This window comes from Barbus barbus (assembly GCF_936440315.1).
Source record: "Barbus barbus genome assembly, chromosome: 5".
Classification (NCBI taxonomy): domain Eukaryota; kingdom Metazoa; phylum Chordata; class Actinopteri; order Cypriniformes; family Cyprinidae; genus Barbus; species Barbus barbus.
Window position 1 is genome coordinate 12,510,673 of NC_136733.1, and position 20,446 is coordinate 12,531,118.

The following is a 20,446-nucleotide window of genomic DNA, read 5'->3' on the forward strand; positions in this document are numbered from 1 at the left end:
CTCACCCGAGTACTGACTGCACGCTCCCTCTGCTGCTTCTACAGTCACTTCCTGTTTGGGATTATTTAAGCTGAAACCATGTGCTTCCTCTTCGCGAAGTATTGCCAGTTACCTGTCTTACTGAGCGTTATTCTGATTGCTTTCACGTGTATGTTTCTGCCTCGTTTTCTGACCATCGATTTCTCGGATTACCCTATTTGGATTGTTTGCTTGTGTGGACTGAATTCAAGGTTTGACATTATTGCCTGGCTTCTCACTTTCTATTTACGGATTATCCCCTGGACTGTTGAACGATTGGACTGCTCTTTTGGTTTTGACCCACTGCCTGATTACACGTGTATGTTTGTTGCTGTTTGTAATAAACTTCCGCACATGGATTCTAACGCCGCCTCAGCGTCTATGTTACAGAATACTTCGCCTACCATGGATCCAGCGGAGGTTTCCAACTTGCAAGCAGCATTCGCTTACCAAAGTGAACTATTGAAGAGTTATCAAGAGCAGCTCACTAAACTACAATCAGTCAACGAACACTTGACGCACTACGTACGATCCCTTCCACCTCCCATGCCATCAGTGGTAAGCTTCGCTCTTCCTAATAAGTTTGATGGAACTGCTGAGCAATGCAAGGGTTTTGTTCGTCAAGTGAGACTGTATTTTGATCATCAAAGGGATCGATTCGAGTCTGAGGAAAAGAGATGTGCTTTTCTAATGACTTTGCTCACGGGAAGAGCCCTCGACTGGGCTTCAGCTGTATGGGATACCGATCCTCTATTCAAGACATCTGTCGATTGTTTTTTACAACAAATTCATGAGGTCTTCGAATATCCCGCAGGGGGCAGGGATATTTCGACTCAAATTATTCATGCTAAGCAAGGTAACCGAACTGCAGCTGATTATGCTATTGAGTTTCGTACTCTGGCAGCCCAGAGCGGGTGGAATGATGTGGCGCTCAAAGCCATCTTTTACAACAGTCTCAATGTTGATCTGCAAACAGAGCTCGCCTGTCGTCGAGAGAACTCATCGTTTTCAGAACTCGTTAATCTCACCATTAAGATAGACAATCTCATGAGGCAGACACCAAGGCAACGTATTAAATCAAGTGGTCATCGCAATTCCCCGATCTGCATTCCAACAATGGAACAATCATCTGTTGAACCCATGCAACTTAATGCTTCACGACTGTCTGAGGAAGAACGAACAAGACGTCGACAAAATCTTCTGTGTTTTTACTGCGGTGAACCAGGCCATCGTAGTGTGGGATGTCCACTCAAGGTCAAACCTTCATCAGGGGTAAATATCCACAACTTCTCTGTTCTAAGAAATAAATCACTTACCTTACCTGTTACCATAAGAACTGATACTCTGTCTCTTGATCTGACAGCGATGATTGATTCTGGAGCCACATTGAATCTCATCAATAAGGACATCATCAAGAAATATAACAACCCAACCATGCATTCCACCCATCCAGATCAAAGCTATCAACGACTCTCTCATCGATCATGGTATCCACTGCCAGACAAAAACATTAAAACTTCAAGTTGGTCTGTTTCACCAAGAAAATATCACCTTGTATGTGGTAGACTCACCCAAATACGAAGTCATCCTAGGATTTCCCTGGCTCTCCATCCACGATCCGTCCATTTCCTGGTTTCAAGGGGAACTAATTCACTGGTCACCATTCTGTGAGAAGAACTGTTTTTCCAGCCTGTTACAACCCTGTCTCACCACAAGCATTGAGAGCCCTGAGACACAGGTAAAAATAACCATCCCCAGTCATTATCAAGATTTATCTGAAGTTTTTAGCAAAACCAAAGCCACGCAACTCCCTCCACATCGTCCTTGGGACTGTGCGATTGATCTGCTTCCCAACGCCATGCCTCCTAAAAGTAGAGTTTATCCTTTGTCCAGAACGGAGGATCAGGCTATGGAGGAATACATTGATGAAGCTCTAGACTCTGGTTTCATCCGTTCGTCCACATCCCCTGCCGCAGCCGGATTCTTCTTCGTGAGCAAGAAGGATGGTGGTTTGAGACCCTGCATAGATTACCGTGGACTCAACCAAGGTTCAAGCAGTCACGGAATGGCCTCAACCCACTACCATCAAGGAGCTTCAAAGATTCCTGGGGTTTGCCAACTTCTACCGCCGCTTCATCAGAAATTACAGTACCATAGCTTCTCCACTTACCTCACTCCTCAAAAATAAACCTAAGAAACTCTGTTGGACAGAAGAGGCAAGTCATGCTTTCGTCACTCTCAAGTCAAGCTTCACCTCAGCCCCCATCCTTAAACACCCTGACCCCGATTTACCATTTATTGTGGAAGTGGATGCCTCAGATTGCGGGATAGGAGCTATTCTCTCCCAACGGCATGGTCAACCAGGCAAGCTTCATCCATGTGCCTTCTACTCCAGGAAACTCACTAGTGCAGAGAGGAATTACGACGTGGGAAATAAGGAATTGTTATCCATGAAAGCCGCCATCGAGGAGTGGCGACACTGGCTGGAGGGTGCTCGCCATCCTTTCCAAGTTATCACTGATCACAAGAACCTTGAATACATCAAAGGAGCCAAAAGACTTAACCCTCGTCAAGCTCGATGGGCCCTCTTTTTCACTCGTTTCAATTTCACAGTCACTTATAGACCAGGAAGCAAAAACAGCAAGGCAGACGCTCTCTCCCGCAAGCATGATCCTCCTATGGACAATCTCAAACCTGAACCCATCCTACCACCCACTGTCATTCTGGCTCCAGTCTCATGGGACATCATGGACGAAATTCATCGCCGGCACGAACAAGATCCACCACCACCACAATGTCCCCCAAACAAACATTATGTACCCCAAGAGATGCGTCGCCAAGTATTACAATGGGTTCATACCTCCCTCAGTGCTGGTCATCCAGGTATATCACGCACCCTACACCTGTTAAAAAATTCATTCTGGTGGCCATCTATGACCAAGGACACGACCGATTTCGTTAAATCATGCCAGGTCTGCGCCCAATCCAAGACCCCCAAGGAATTACCCTCAGGCCTACTCCAACCATTACCTATTCCACAACGACCCTGGTCTCATCTTTCCATTGACTTTGTCACTGACCTGCCACCTTCCAATGAATTCACAACCATTCTAGTAATCATTGACCGTTTCTCCAAGTCATGTCGTTTAATCCCTTTAAAAGGATTACCCACAGCCATGGAAACGGCCTTAACTCTCTTTAATCACGTCTTCCGTATCTATGGTTTACCTGAAGACATTGTCAGTGACAGAGGAACTCAATTCACCTCTCAAGTCTGGAAAGCCTTCTGCAAACAGCTGGACATTAACGTCAGCCTCACCTCAGGATATCATCCTCAGAGCAATGGTCAGGTGGAGAGACTAAATCAGGAGATCGGCCGATACCTACGTACTTATTGTAGTCGCGAACAACATAGGTGGTCAGAGTTTCTCCCCTGGGCCGAATATGCCCAAAACTCACTCACTCATGCATCTACAGGCCTCACCCCCTTCCAGTGCGTCCTGGGATTTCAGCCCCCCATGTTCCCGTGGTCAGGTGAACCTTCCTCGGTTCCGGCTGTCGACGACTGGATTAAGCGTAGTGAGAGGGTGTGGGACAGTGCTCATGTGCGTCTCCAGCGGGCTGTACGGGATCAGGAGATCCAAGCCAACAGACGCCGCCGTCCACACCCTCCCTACCAACCTGGACAGCGGGTCTGGCTTTCTACGAGGGACATCAAGCTGCGGCTGCCCAGCAGGAAGCTCAGCCCAAGGTATTCAAGATTCTTAAAAGAATTAATGAAGTAACCTTCCTGCTAACTACCGTATCTCTCCCTCTTTCCATGTGTCCCTCCTCAAACCGGTCCACCCGGAGGCTGACCCCGGCCAGCTTGCCCCAGAACCACCGCCACCCCTGGATGTAGACGGCATGCCCGCCTATCAGGTAAAGGAGTTACTGGACTCTCGGCGTAGAGGGGGTCAGCTCCAATATTTGGTGGACTGGGAGGGCTATGGACCTGAGGAGAGGTCATGGGTGGCCGCCAACGACATTCTGGATCCATCTCTCACCGAGGAGTTCCATCGAGCCAGACCCGACCGTCCAGCACCACGACCACGGGGACGTCCTCGCCGAGCTCCAGGAGTCGCTCCTAGAGGGAGGGGTTCTGTAATGCCAAGCCAGCAGAGGGAGCCCTCACCCGAGTACTGACTGCACGCTCCCTCTGCTGCTTCTACAGTCACTTCCTGTTTGGGATTATTTAAGCTGAAACCATGTGCTTCCTCTTCGCGAAGTATTGCCAGTTACCTGTCTTACTGAGCGTTATTCTGATTTTTCTGATTGCTTTCACGTGTATGTTTCTGCCTCGTTTTCTGACCATCGATTTCTCGGATTACCCTATTTGGATTGTTTGCTTGTGTGGACTGAATTCAAGGTTTGACATTATTGCCTGGCTTCTCACTTTCTATTTACGGATTATCCCCTGGACTGTTGAACGATTGGACTGCTCTTTTGGTTTTGACCCACTGCCTGATTACACGTGTATGTTTGTTGCTGTTTGTAATAAACTTCCGCACATGGATTCTAACGCCGCCTCAGCGTCTGTTACACAAACGTACTAAAGAAAGTCTAAATATAAATAGGAAGTCTACTTACTGTTCAAGGACACTTTTGCATACAGACATATGGTTGGTCTCTTTAAAAAACAAATCTGTTTTCAAAAAAAAGTTTTGAATAGTTACAGAAGTTTAAGTTTACTGCAAGAAAAAGTACTATACTAAGTATTGTGCTATAAAATCAAAGCTGTATGTCTAAATAAGTAAGCTGATGATAAAAAATGAGGTTCCTGTGAGATTTAAGCGTTATAACAAAAAATTGCCAGCAGATGACACCAAAACTCTTGCTGATTTTTTAAATGCATTTTCCTTTAACAAATTTATAAATTTCTGTAATATTATTTCTAATTACAAACTAACCACCAAATATGGAACCATGAGATGCAGAGCTTTCCAATAATATGTATTTGGTCAAAATTATTAAAACATTTAGATTCTAAAATATTGTAGTAAATTTTGTAATAGGACATATGACATCGCCTAATATGGGGAAGAGCCCGCTAAAAGATTTTAAGTACCATTTCCATGGTAACGCAATGGCCAATTTCAAAACGTTTTTCACATGAAGAATTTTGAGTGTTTAAGCTTTCAAATGATATCTATGATGAAAATATGTGAAAAAAGACAATTAAAAAGAGTGCCAAGAGACACTAGCTGGATTAAGATATCAAGTTTGAATCCAAACTTGTCCAAAGTGTTTGAAAAGCTACAATGTAAGGGAAAATCTGCATTAAATACCTGCATGTCTTCAGAAGATATGGATAATAGTGCATGATTTGTATGGGCAACATTTATAGTACCTTTTATGGTATTTAGTTGAAAGTTTTGGAACTAAACAGACAAAATCTTATAAATATATTCTGTTATGTTCCTCAAATAATAATAATAATAAATTAAAAAACAGTTTAGAAAGCCCTGTGATGCACTGGCCACCTGTGCGGGGCATTTTTCTGCCCTTGGTTCAAGATGCTGGGATATAGGCTCTAGAACTCCAGTACTCCTGCAACCCTTCAGGGCTGGAAGGATGATTGTTTGAGCCTCAACAGGAGTCATCAACTGTGGCCTTTAGCAAGACAGTTATGTGTTACCATCATGATGTAAAACTTCTCTTAATCTTTAAAAATGCACAACCAAGCTTTTGGCCTCCTGGGAAACAACAGTTTGCATGTAACATAATGATTACACTTGGTAATTCAGACTTTAAATAAGTTAAATATTTAAAGTTATACACTAAAACTCTTGGCAGGCACCTTCCGATTTAAACACCTATGCCCCCCCTAGATGGTAGCAGAGGACAATATTCACTTTCTTCTGGTTCACCAGAGAACAGACTTTACTCCACTGCTGCAAATTCGAAATGGATGCAAAATACATGGGTTATATTATAAAAAAATGTATTTATTGTTATATTATGCATCTTTATGTTTATTGTTATCTGAATGCAGACTACTTTGCACTGTTAAATGTATCAATATTAATTTGACAAATCCAAGAATTTAAAGAAATATCTGATCAAACTGACTGATTATTATTTTTCTTTCTTTATTTTGAGATAGTATTTAATTATAAATAAACAAACAAAATTACAAAATATAAGTAGCACCAATATTTCTAGAGGTACTATTGTCATCACTTCCACATATTTCATTTAATATGTTTAATAATGTTTATTATTATTAAAACATAAAAAAATAAGGATGTCACAATTTTGTTCATGTGCTGGTTTAACTCCATTGTAGTAGCAACAATGAACATTCTAGTATCAACAGTGAATAGATGCTTACAAAATGTTTTATATTAACTTCCTTTCTGAACAACCTAATTACTTCCCTATTCATGCAATAGTATTCTTACATTGTTTTTTTGAGGCATCATTTCCCATCATAGGAGGAAGAAGAAAAAGGTGAACTTTGTTGCCAATAGAATGTATGTAGATTCCTTGTGGGGTTCTCCCACAAGCTAAAACGTACAAACTTCCATCGGTTACACAGGTGAGCGTACTAAGAGTTTGAGGATGTATTCTTGTTGGATGGGATCAGATTGACAGGTGGTGGCTCAATGTTCAAATCTTGTATCAATTCATCAAGGTTCTGCTCCCAGCGCTGTTCATAGAAGATGCTCAGAATACATCGGGCACGACCGCCATTGCGCAGAGCCCATGGTCCCAGAGACTGAACCAGCAACTGTAGACGACTGACACCATCAACAAAGACACACATCAAATTTTATTTATTTACCCATACTGTAACATGATTTTATTTTTATTAAAAACAGCACAAGTTAAATAATATGATAACAAGTTATTATAACATGATTGAAGTTCTTGACGTTTTTTGAGTCCACACGTTTTTTTTATGGCAAATTAAAATACAATTAATCAAATATACTAGAAATAACATCACTTTTATTGCCCAGATACATTAATATCATTATTTTAGTAATATCAGGAAGAAATACAAAATTAACAAATATTTATTAGGATGTTTGTAATATCCTTGAGCTAGTAAAACTCTAAAACTGGTCACAGTGTACAGTATTAGATGAAAGCAAATAATGACAGCACTTGGATGTCATAATAATGAAACCATCTACTGGCCATAATGAAACATGAACATAAGAATGGGAAATACTCTGTGTGAGGTGAGGACAAATGTTGGTTGTAATCTCAGAAAATTTCAGCAGAAGGAATTCCTGGTATACAAAGTTTTACAGTTTGAGATGCAGTTGCAGTGATTAAGTGCTGAAGTGTGTTCAGTCATATGATATTAATATTAATTAAACTGATTTGAACTTGTCACTGGTTGCATATCTCCATAAAGGAATCTTCTTGTTTAATTGCAATTTAACCTCTACAGACCACATCTCTGTCATTCTGTCAGTTACCACAGACAACAATGTCAATCGCTTGGACAGTATGAACTTACAATCAAAGTCTAAGGGGCAAGACATTCTATAGGTTTACAATAAGATATGTGAAGCTTGTATTTTTGTTAAAGCATTTATATTCATTCTTCCATATCAAAATGTGTTATTAAGCTCTGAAGTTGTCCTTGTGGTTAGTCTTTTAAAAAAACAGGGTGTCTTGCTCCAATGTAAGAGCATTACAAGCATAAAGCATTATATGTTTTATGCTTGTTTGTTAAAATGATAGACCGTTTCTACAGTAACTGACATCATACTGCTGTACACAGACAGATAGCATGTTAACTCACCTGACAGACAGACGGAGGGGTCCAAGTGTTGCACCCAGAACACACATGGGCAGACCAGTCTGTGCAGCTTCAAACAATTTCACAACAACCTCACCTGTGGGTAAGAAATAACAGGAAAGTTTTTCACGAGCTGAAAAATGCATGCTATAATGCATTTCTGAAATGTACCGAGAGAAGAAAAAAGAAACAGTAACAAAAAAATCTTTAAAAAATATATTTATTGATAACGATCTAGGGCAGGGGTGCCCAACACTGTTCCTGGAGATCTACCTTCCTGCAGAGTTCAGTTCCAACCCTGATCAAACACCTGTCTGTAATTATCAAGTGCTCCTTCAGATCCTAATTAGTCGGTTCAGTTGATCACTGTCTAATACTTGATGGCTGCTCTGTAAATTCTTCGTCATCAGTTAGGAACCTAGGCATACTTTTTGATAGCAATCTTTCCTTTGAAAAACATGTTTCTAGCATTTGTAAAACTGCATTTTTTCATCTTAAAAATATATCTAAATTACTATGCTCTATGCTCTCAATGTTAAATGCAGAAACATTAATTCATGCATTCATGACCTCGAGGCTTTAGAATACTGTTTCTTACTTACTGCATAACTAATAAGGAATTATTGAAGAACTAATTAATTCATTAACACTTAACTCACTAATGTTAACTAAGGAAGATGTGTTAACTAATCAGTATGTAATACAATTTTATGATTGTGTTAAGTAACAGTTAGCTAATCAATTACTAATGTATTCTGTCATAGCTCCTGAAGAACTACTATTAATTATCCACTAGTTAAGGTTCAATGAAATTACACTGTAAAAAAAAAAAAAAAAAGTTGAGCCAATTTAAAATTTTAAGTTGGCTCAACTTTTTTTTCTTTTTTTTTTCTTACAGCGTACTACTACTGAACAGTTATACGCAAATAGTCACTTTAATAATCTGGTCTATGGTGTGGCCCACAAATCAAGTACTTGAGTAAAAGTACAGATACCCCAATAAAATATTACTCCAGTAAAATTATAAGTAGGCCTATTCATTTTCAAAATTACTTGAGTAAAAGGACAAGTACAAAGTACTACTACATTGGCAACTTTGTTACAGTCCACTACTACTATTATTAGCCTATAATGGAAATGAAATATGCATTTTGTTTGCTGCACATCCAAAAGGACTCATTACTATAATTGTACATACGTTTTTGCCTGTATGGTAAATAATTGCTTAGTGCACATCCGCTTCGGAAAGGAACCCCAACTCCACTGTCTTGCCATAACTATCCAACTTACTAGAGATACAGTACACTCTGTAAAATGGTGGTTTGTTTATTTATTTATATATTTATTTACCGAAACACTGGGATGAAGCTGTTGGGTCATATTTGTTATTTTTGTATTTTAGTCTTGGGTAGTTTTGTGTTAATGCCTAACAGCCCTCTCCCCATTCTCACTGAGCGCGGGCATTATTTCATCCTCTTCAGGAGAGGGAAGCTGAATTGGTGAATTTCTTTGGTGAAATACAGGTTTGTGTACATTTTATTTAATCTATAAAATCATTACTGTGCTGTAAATCAATTTATGTTCTGCAAAACAACGGTACACAATATCAGTTGCACATGCCTATTTCGTTTTACGTGATGGAAATGCCTGATCCTTTGCATAAAACAAATTATTTTATTTTTAAAGATACTAAATCAATATGCTTCGGATGTTAAAATATGTTCTCAGAGCTGTACATTGTTTGTTTATGGGCAGGTTACAATCAGTAACAGCATATTGCAGCTACGAGTGAAACGCAGAGCGGCGGTCTGCAGTTTCCCTGTGCCCAGTTCCCGCACGAGATCCAGCACCGCTACCGAGGAAACAGGAGACCGTTTGATTACACTTGAATTGCTTTTATGTTTAACTTTATTATAAAATGTTTGTTAAATTAGTTTAAACGTGGGCAGTATACATGCTAAATAAAGATCGTAAAAAAGTTGTTGTGTATTTTACAAAGTTTATGATTACTTTTATAGGTTTTTTTAGAGTGTAAGTTTGATTTGAGTCAAAATGATGTAGTAATTATTATTTACTAATAGGTTCACTTTAGAATGCTGTATCAGGTTCTAAGTAATTCTTGCTGAATTATCTAATAATTCTTTATTAAATAGGCTACTAATGGGTTCCCCTATTGTCACTTTAGAATAGGCCTACTGTCTCAGGCTCGAAATAAGTCCTGCCGAATTATTTGATAATTATTTTTTTAATTACTAATTGGTTACCTGTATTTTCACTTTCCCTCAGTCCTTGCCTTGCATACAGGAATTGAATTAATGGTAATGTGGTATATGCTGAGGAGGCACACATCCAGTACTGTATATAAAAAATAAAAACTAAGGTAAGTTATCGCATGGCACTGGAGTGGTGGTGAGGTTCCTATCAGAAGCTGATTTCTTAAAACTCACAAAATTCACTACATAGGCAAAACCTCTATAAACTTTATTGCATTTATTAACGTTACATTTTCATACTACTGCTACTACTACTGCTGCTAATAACATTTATATGAAAGGGTCACAACTCAATGTAATTGTGTATGACTGTTCATTAGTAGTTACTTCATAGTTATTTTTCTTGAACCTTAACTAGTGGATAATTAATAGTAGTTCTTCAGGAGCTATGACAGAATACATTAGTAATTGATTAGCTAACTGTTATTTAACACAATCATAAAATTTAATTACATACTGATTAGTTAACACATCTTCCTTAGTAGTTAACATTAGTGAGTTAAGTATTAATGAATAATTACTTCTTACTTCTGTTAGTTCTTCAATAATTCCTTATTAGTTATGTAGTAAGTAAGAAGCAGTATTCTAAAGTGTTACCGATTATTGTAATGTTTTATTGGGTGGTTGCTCTGCACGTTTAATAAACAAACTCCAGCTGGTTCAAAATGCAGCAGCTAGAGTTCTTACTAGAACCAGGAAGTATGACCACATTAGCCCGGTTCTGTCAACACTGCACTGGCTCCCTAATAAACATCGTATACATTTTAAGATCTTGCTAATTACCTATAAAGCCCTGAATGGTTTGGCACCTCAGTATTTGAGTGAGCTCTTATCGCATTATAGGCTTTCACGTCCGCTGCGATCTAAAAAATCTGGCCATTTGATAATATCTAGAATATCAAAATCAACTGCGGGCTGGAGATCGTTTTCCTGTTTAGCGCCCAAACTCTGGAACAATCTACCTAACACTGTTCGGGAAGCAGATACACTCTGTCAATTTAAAGACCCATCTCTTTAACCTGGCTTACACATAATACACCATCACATTTCTATAATTCAATTCTGTTAAAGGATTGTTAGGCTGCATTAATTAGGTCAAACGGAACTGGGAACATTTCCCAAAACACCGAATGTACTTGTTAAATCGTTACAAAAATGGTATCTACGCTAATATTAGTTTCTTTCTTATTCCGAGGTCACCGTAGCCACCCGATTCAGACTGTATCCAGATCAGATGGTGGATCAGCACCTACAGATTACCTCTACAGCCAGGAAACCTAGATGAGCCCAGAGACTGATGCCCAGTGAAGACCCTGTCTCCAAGACGGCCATCGGGACAAGACCACAGGAACCAGATGAGTCCTTTGCACAATCTGACTCTGCTGCAGCCTAGATTTAAACTGCTGATTTTGTCTGGCCAGAGGAGAATGACACTATTTCAACAAACTATTTCCTATTTCTGATGTAAAGCCACCCAGCTTTATATCAAGCTGATGTAAAGCTGCTTTGACACAATTTGCATTAATTACAAATAATAGTGACTTGACTAGTGACTTGAGTTGTGTTTGATCAGGGTTGGAGCTGATCTCTGCAGGAAGGTAAATCTCCAGCAACAGGGTTGGGCACCCCTGATCTAGGGGGCTCAATGTACTTCAGTGGCAAAATAGCTCCGATGCAGGATCATATTTACACAGAACCAAAAGCTTTTGAGGGAGTTATATAGGCATACACACTACAAGTGGTAATTATACACACCTGAAAAGTGCACATATTTTGTTATGATATATCAAACGCTCACCTAGCATATTGGTGGGCATACTAAGCAAGGTATGCAACAGGTCATGGACCTCACGATATCGTTGCATGACATACGCTAGCTCCTCATCGTCCACAAACTTTACATCAGCTCTTGAGTCAGGGGTGACTCTCTGAAAAACGTTGAGATGACAATGGTTAATTTGACCTATTGGTAAATGCTACAGTGATAATTTCTGTGTTTTTCATTTGTCTTACATTTTCTTCTAGGAAACGGAGATACTCTCTTCCTAAAGTCCCATCTGGCAAAGCAGACATTTGAGTGAGGTCTAACGTAGACAGACGGATCCTTGGACGCTCTCTAGAGACAAAATATGAACATAAAGATAGTAGTGAAGTTTGAATAATGAATGATGGAGCCATTAACAGTTTTAACAGTAGTCAGAGTAAACATATGAGACATACTTGAGAATAGTGTAACCTTCAGGGTCAATTCTCATCCGATTCCTTAACTTGATCAGGGCCTGGTGCCCTGTGGTTTCCCCAAGCACTGCAACCATATCTGTTTTGGTAAAACATGTCAGTATATATGAAAGTTTTGAATTATGGAGACAGAACAGAATTCCAGCTCACACAATTTAGAAAATATTATCCTCGGCATAAACAAAAACACCTTTGGGCCTGTTAAAGCAGGATGATGTTTGGTTACAGTTGGCACCAAAGCTTATCTGCAAATTCCCCATCTCTTGTGTTTGTATATTAAATACTTTGTCTACTTTGAATGCACGATCAATCACTGTAACTATGTAAAAATAAAACTTTTACGATGTTTAAATCCATTCCACCAAATTCTGAAGGTTTCCTTCAAACAGGTCTGCAGATTACATTTAGGTTGACGAGTCCAGGAACCAAGAAAATTAATGTTATAGTAAGAAGTTGGAATTCCTGACTAACTCTTTCTGGCCTGTGTTATTAATGAAAAATAATTACAAAGAGTTCTTATTTATTAAGTATCTTTTTCACCAAAACAACTGGACTTTCCACCGAGACTGAAAAAGAAACTAACACCTGTTAAAGAAATTTTTTTCAGGAAGCGCGATCATCACTTGACATTATGCAAAGTTCACAATCAGCCTAATATTTAGGCTAACATAATGACAATTAAATAACAGCCTCACCATGTCTGTAGGGGTTCTTCAGAGCAGCCACACCAGAACCTAAAGCCAAAACAGCCTTCTGTACAGAACTTGTTGGGATATGATTTGGATACAGCCTTCCATCGTATTGCTTTGAACCTGAGCTTGTGTACTGCTGTCCGGTGAGTACTGAGTGTAGGAGAGAGAGTGATTGCTCTTGAAGTTCAAATCCTGAGACAGCAATCACAGTTAACAGACTCAACTACTCTAAATCCATAGTACTGTGATTAACTATCACTCTGCAACCTTACTCATCGTGTCATGAAGCTATAACTTAATTTACTACAAAATGTAGACTCAGAAACCTTGCTGATGAGGGTACAAGTTTATGCCTTAGAGTAGGTTACACTGTAATATATCATAGGCTATCATATTTCAAACCAAAATAAAACAAGGAACAGATTTATATTTTGTATAACGAAGCATGTTTTAAGACCATTAGAATTACTTTTTTTACATAGTGAAATTATTTCCATGACAGTTAGCATATCTGCCGATATGTAATTAGTTAAATGAATAATGACCTGTTTTGGAATGACATTAGAGTAAGTAAAATGTTTTTTTGTTTTTTTTACTAAACCGAGCTGAAATAAGGTCGTAATAAAATATATTATAATTTAAATAAAATAAATAATTTGGTGCTGTCAGCAGCTGTATCGGTGAAATGTGTTTAAAGCTGTCGTTTGTTGACATGCAATAGTATGCAACCCCAAACACGTTGTGCTAGATGAGAGAGCATATAAACGCTTTCACAGTAACATTACTGGTTAGCCAATAAGCTACTAGCAAGGTCAGATATTTTTGCTGTAAAATATGCGTATTCTATGCAGATGAGCAGATTATATATAACTATGGAACTATTTAAACTGTAAAAATACCTCCATATGAACGTCGACAATAATATCCACAAGAGGTTTTGAAAAAACTAAGAAGAGCACCCGACAGACCGCGCATAATGGATTACAGGGGACTGCACGTGAGGTTGGTGACAGAGCGTGTATGGCAAGCCGTTTTAACGTTTAGCAGAATTCTTAAAACATACTAGCTAATAGAAGGCAAGCCTGCAACCATTAGCCGAAAAAGCGTAACGGCTAAAGCTAACGCTTCCGGTCTGGCTGTTTGTGGGAAAGGAGACCAGAGGCCGATTTTTTTTTTAATGAATGTCAATGGAGGAGAGGCTTCACTATGCTGAATAAACACCTCTTTAGAGGAAACGGGTTAAAGCATCAGGATCCATCTGCTCTCTTATGGCTCTCGTGGTACTGTGATGTCATACACTGATCATTCTGCGCAGTGCCGCTTCAAGTCGAACACACCTAATCTCTAGTACCAGCCAACACATCCTTGTGGGGCCCATAGGGGTTGCAACTGGGCCGATATGTGGGGCCCACCTGGGCTAACCAACTGGGACCCAGCTAATTTTGTCCTCAGTTTCCATGGTGGTCCTACATGTTAACCCAGATGGGCTGACGATGAGGTCCATATAGGGCCCATATGGGTTAACCAGGTAGCTCCCATTTGGTGCCTACATGAGTCTGCCTACATGGGTTAGTGATGGGACCCAGCTAGGTCTTATGTAGGTCTCACATCTTCCTGTGGCTCAGTGGTAGAGCATTGCGTTAACAGCGCAAAAGGTCATGGATTCAATTCCCAGGGAACACACATACAGATAAAAAATGTATAGCCTGAATATACTGTACATGTAATATATTGTAAGTCGCTTTGGATAAAAGTGTCTGCTAAATGCATAAATGTAAATGTCTTATGGGCCATAACAGGTAATCACATGGGCTAATATATTTGTCTGCTTGGGTTACCTTATTTTACAGTAAACCCCTAAACACAAACATAACATTAAATCCACTAAAATGCTAAAGGTATTCAATAAACAGAAACCAGTACAGTAGTTCGTCCTTTTAAGCAAAGTTTATTGAGAATAATTTAAACTATCATACTATCATAACATCTATAAATAAATAAATTAGTTATTTTTAAGCTTCCTGAAAAACTACAGTATATAACTTTTATTCTGAATGCTTTAAGCAAGGTTTCGTTGGAATAATTTTAACATGACCATTAAAACTTGTATATTTACAACTTTACAAAACATAAGTATCTTAAAGTTAAAGTGAAGCTCCTGACAAACATTTGGCATAACTTGTATCGTTTGTATATTCATATCTGAAAACTGTAAAATGCATTTCACAAACAAACAAACCAACAGTGCAGCTCCTCACTCCTCGCTCTCACAACGGCCCTTTGAAAAGATAACAAATAATCAACCACTGTGCCACTTTTTCAGTTAAAACAGATGTTTCTTGTCTTTTTAAAGATTATATTTCCATTTAAAAATCAAGAATATCTTAAGACTTACCCATCTTGCTCTTCACTACGTGACTTTGCAGAACAGTTTCCTCCCGTCACCGATTAACCACTTTGACACTGACTTTTCTGCCTCTTTTCTGGTAATTTGCTGTGTTAGAGATTTTTTTCAAGCTTCCTGTAAAACACAAAGAGCAAAGTTGAAATTCAAATCTGAAATTCTTTTAAACAATTATAATTTTTATCAGGTATATCTATGTCCTTTTCATTGCCATTACAGTGAAATAACTGAACAAACATAAGAGCCTGATAAAAATGTTTTTAGAAGAAAATTTCAGACGGTTTTTGCATCTGATGTCTTCATTTATTCTTATTTTAGTATCACTTCACTTGTATTAGTGTACACTCTAAAAAAATGCTGGGTTAAATACAACCAAGTGCTGGGTAAATATTGGACAGAACACATGCTGGGTTGTTTAACCCAACCTTCTGAGCAGTAACCCAACCGCTGGGTTGTATTTAACCCAGCATTTTTTAAGAGTGTACTTGTCTTTAATAAAGTTTGAATTTTATTATTTATTATAAATAAAATAAGCAGTACAGCTGGTCTATATTCTCATAATTTGGGGTATTGTTTGTCCAAGTATGGATAATTATTTGCATACAATCAAACTCATTTGATGCCACTGATTTATGAAGAACAAACTCAACTCTACCGAATAACCTCTGTTTGCACATGAATGTTATAAATAATCCAACAGCAAGTAAACATACCTTATACAACCTCAAGCAGTTTGAGCCCCCGAAACTCTTGCTTTCCATGCCAAAATTGAAAATTGAACTCTCTTGATAAGGGGTGGTCCAAAAGGAAGGCCATTCTTCTTGTGGCTTTATCCACAGTACTCCCTCCAATTTCTGCCAACACAGCAACCTAACGGAAAACAAGATTATCATTATTATGGGAGACAACACAAAATAATTAACCCGAATAATTGCAATTACATTTCCCCCCAAATCATGCAGCCATAGGTTAATCGATGGTGCACTGCTATTTTACACTGGAAGCAGGAGTGTGCAACGAGTCCATACATATATATATATAAAACTCACAATTCATATGGAACACTCCTATAATTCCTATGCAGTTGCCTCCGTAACAGATATTTTACACTTGTACTACCTGTGTTGCCTGTGGTACAAAAACATTCAGCCTCTGTAGCAGAAAAGCTACAGGACTGTGAAAATGTCTTAGGCCACCCACCATTATATTTGTTGTTTTAGAAATGGTATAATGACTATACCGTTAGAGTTCAGCCCTGCGAACCTGCTAAATGGTCATGTTAGAACATACCTCTTGTTTCTGGAAGGTGGGGTCTGCCAATTTCTGCTTCACTGCATCAACAGCCAATCCAATTACTTTCTGTAAGAAAAATGCTTATTACTTGAAAAAACAAAACAAAAAAAACATTATATTCTAATTTAGTTCATTTGTATGATTTGTAATAACACCTGAATGCAAACGGATGCAGATTTATATGAGGCAGAAACTCCTGTTTGCATGATAAATATGAAATATTGTTGTAATATGGTATTTTATGTATTGTTAAACTTACAACAGCCTTATTGTTTACTCTTCAAATAGAGATCTGTCCCAGACTAACATACCTTATTTACACTAGCTTCTCTGTTATTTTAGCCATTTGACCTCATCATTGTAATCTTCCTGTATCGTGAGCACACAGCCAGGTGCCAAACTTTGCAGTTTAAGTATGAGCTTTTTTAGTGTCTTTTACTTTTAGAGGGCCGTAGGAAACGCCAAGACATACAGCATTATCTGAGTATGATGTCTAAAATATAACAAGACAAAAATCCAAACTATGTCTCGGTTAACATTATGGTTGTTGGTAAACAATATCATTACATTTTCAGTTTTAAAAATTGAAATTCTTACCTTGAAGGCAAATGTCTTCTCCAGAAAATTAGTGAGTAGTGATGGCGCCGGCGCGATGCAGCGCATGGGGGATGAGAAATGTTGAGTGAGATCTCACGGGATCCACTCTGCTTGCAGCTCGAGGCAGGGCTGCATCTCGCGGTAGTTTGATGCTGTGGGGGATGGGATTGCGAGAAACTCTCGTGTCTGCACAATTCAAGTGGCTGAATTTTATTTATTTTATTTTTTGCTAAATGTCAGTGGAAATTGGGTAAAAATGCATGAGTGTTGGAATCATAGACTGTAAAAAAAGTTTTTTATTAAATTAAGTAATCCAAGTGTCAAAACAACAACAAAAATAATTTTAAAGACACATGTGTGCACTATAAATCCATGTAATCACCCTATATGGGATTAATTATGTTTGCACTTGTATATTTGATAAAACAAATAGGATCCCATGTGTAGCCCATGCACACATTTCCCATTAATTACCCATCTGGGAACCACATGGGGAGCCCACCTGGGTTCACCAATGTGGGTCCTAGCTGGGTCACCCAAGTGGGCCCCAGATAAAATGCCCATCTTGAGCCCATGCCCACTCTGTACCCCTGTAGCCCATGTGAAACCCATGTGGGCCCCACATTCATGTGTTTGCTGGGTCTCTATTTTCATGCTGCTAGTATTTAGGGCTGTCACCGTGAAGAAATTTTCCTTCCGGTGATTTTGAGTTGCTCAGTATCACAAAATGCGATATATGCATTTATGTATGTATTCATTTAGCTTTATATTTAAAGCTGCAGTCCGTAAGTTTTGCCTTTTTGTCGTCATCTATGTTTGAAAACCTGGAATTGCAGTTACTTATAGAATTATCTTGCTTGCGTGGGGTTGTACTCTGGCACAACTCCAACGTGGATGAATCTAATGTTTTGAGGTGAATGTGTTGCTGTCAGTCACCGCACCGGTGTGGATATTTACTGTACTTCGCAATCACAGATTAGTCTGCGTCTTGAAATATATGACCCAAATAAGAATTTTACCCAACTGAGGAAAAATGCTTTACCATAAATCGCGCTACCAATGGTGATTTAATCTAAAGACCGGTTAGCTCATATCACATCAAACCGTGCAAATTATTATTATTGTTGTACTTTATTCTCAAATGAACAACATCAGCATTGCGTGACTATGAGTATGTGTGTATTAGCGTGTAGATTTCAATTTCTGTACAGTTTAACCTAATTGTCATACCATTCAAATTTCATATTAAGAAATTCTTTTAACCCAAAAAGCAAACTATGCTCCCTTCAAACTGGTTTTCTTTAAAATCCAAATCTTGTGTAAACTCAAGCTATCTGTAATCAGAAGCACATTTAAAACTGGAATATAATTTAATTTCATTCACATGTGTTTCATAAACACATAATACTTTCTGGATTACAATCCGCTATCAAAATGATACATTTAATAATTCCCAGCTGCTGTGAGAAAAGGCTATAAACGATGCGTCACCTGCAGCATCCACACGTGCTATAGCCTTGTAATGCCAAACCAGCAGAGGGAGCCCTCACCTGAATACTGACTGTGCTCCACTCCCTCTGCTTCTCTTATCACTTCCTGTTTGGAACATTTATAAGCATGCTGACCTTTTTAGACCATGCGAAGTATTGCCAGTTACACTGCCTTACCGAGCGTTCATCCTGTATTTAGTTTGCCTTGCTGTGTATGATTCTGCCTGTTTATCTGACCACGATTGTTCTGGATTCTCCCTTCTGCTGTGCCTGCCTGATTCTTCTGATGTTTGTGTTTGGACCTTATGCTTGCCTACTCATCTTTGTCTATTGGATCAACCCTGTACTTGTCGACGGATCGGACTGCTATCCTGGTATTGACCCATTGCCTGAATTCTCGTTTCTGCCTGTTAAAAGTCTGCTTAATAAACTTCTGCTTATGGATTCTAACTCAGCCTCAGCGGCCTCATTACAGAATACTTCGCCTCCTATGAGTCCAGCGGAAGTTTCAAACTTACAAGCAGCGTTTGCTTATCAAAATGAGTTGCTGAGGGGTTATCAGGAACAGCTCTCTAGTCTACAATCAATCAACGAGCACCTGACGAATTACATACGGGCACTTCCCTCACCAACACCTAAGGTGGTAAGCTTTGCTCTTCCTGATAAGTTTGATGGATCTCCTGAACAATGTAGAGGCTTTATTCGTCAAGTGAAGATCTACTTAGATCATCAAGATGATAAGTTTGAATCGGAAGAGAAGAAATGTGCATTTTTGATGACTTTGTTGACCGGTAAAGCTATCGACTGGGCAGCCGCTGTTTGGGACACAGACTCACGGTTTAGATCCTCTGTTGATTACTTCATTCATCAACTCCAAGAAGTGTTTGAGTATCCTGCTGGAGGGAAAACTGTAACAACTCAACTCCTACACATTTCACAAGGTACTCGTACTGCCGCGGACTATGCTGTGGAGTTTAGAACACTCGCTGCCCAAAGCGGTTTTAATGATGTTTCTTTAAAGGCCATATTCCAGCAAAGTCTTAACATTGATCTGCAGGCAGAGCTAGCTTGTAAAGGGGAGGATCTACCATTTTCAGATTTTGTTACGCTCGCTATTAAAATAGACAATCTGATGAGACAAGCACCCAAACGAAGAGGCAACAGAGGCATCCGACACGACTCAATAATTCCACCCCGGGATTCGTCTACAGCAGAGACCAAGGCGAACAGTGAGCCCATGCAAATTGGTGTTTCTAGATTGTCTGAAGATGAAAGGACAAGGCGTAGACAACTTCGATTGTGCTTTTATTGTGGGGAGGCAGGCCACGTCAGCATGGGATGCCCACACAAGTCTCAAACCGCTCAGAGGGTGAATATTGAATATTTTTCTCTGCTCGATAATAAATTATTCTTGCTTCCCGTTACCATTAAGACTGAACATATTTCTCTTGAATTAACAGCGATGATTGACTCTGGAGCCGCTCTTAATCTAATCAGTGAAAACATCATTGAAAAGTACAGCCTTCCCACCCAACCATGCAACCCCCCAATTAAGATTAGAACCATCGACGAAGCACTTATTGGGGAAGGAATCACTCAAAGAACACAAACTCTCACTCTGAAAGTTGGACTGTTTCATCAAG

The 20,446-nt window shown here is 39.1% G+C and overlaps 2 protein-coding genes across 4 annotated transcripts in view; one reads left to right on the plus strand and one right to left on the minus strand.

Moving 5' to 3' along the window:
• Positions 1-5,987: 5,987 nt before the first annotated feature.
• LOC306870218 (ubiquinone biosynthesis protein COQ4 homolog, mitochondrial-like) lies at positions 5,988-14,153 on the minus strand. 3 transcript variants are annotated; one of them, XM_079417352.1, is made up of 7 exons: positions 13,919-14,139; positions 13,023-13,169; positions 12,310-12,406; positions 12,103-12,205; positions 11,888-12,017; positions 7,820-7,913; positions 5,988-6,800 (listed from the first exon to the last, which is right to left on the minus strand). In XM_079417352.1, exons 1-7 carry the CDS (start codon positions 13,992-13,994, stop codon positions 6,608-6,610), a joined length of 840 nt encoding a protein of 279 aa, XP_079273478.1. In that variant the 5' UTR covers positions 13,995-14,139; the 3' UTR covers positions 5,988-6,607. The 3 variants fall into 3 exon arrangements, with proteins under 3 accessions (XP_079273478.1, XP_079273477.1, XP_079273479.1); XM_079417351.1 differs by having other exon boundaries at positions 6,157-6,800; positions 13,023-13,211; positions 13,919-14,153; XM_079417353.1 differs by having other exon boundaries at positions 6,157-6,800; positions 13,023-13,061; positions 13,919-14,027.
• LOC306870217 (TNF receptor-associated factor 2-like) overlaps positions 13,029-20,446 on the plus strand; it is a 43,364-nt gene continuing 35,946 nt past the window's right edge. The window contains exon 1 of the mRNA XM_079417347.1: positions 13,029-13,162. The gene's annotated coding sequence lies outside the window, so the exon portion shown is untranslated. The remainder of the gene's footprint in view (positions 13,163-20,446) is intronic.

Coding starts and splice junctions, on each gene's coding strand:
- LOC306870218 (XM_079417351.1), bottom strand. CDS start 13,994: ATGCGCGGTCTGTCGGGTGCTCTTCTTAGTTTTTTCAAAACCTCTTGT. Junction 12,206..12,309: donor GAAGGTTACACTATTCTCAA/GTATGTCTCATA, acceptor TTTTGTCTCTAG/AGAGCGTCCAAGGATCCGTC. Junction 12,018..12,102: donor TCCGTTTCCTAGAAGAAAAT/GTAAGACAAATG, acceptor AACGTTTTTCAG/AGAGTCACCCCTGACTCAAG.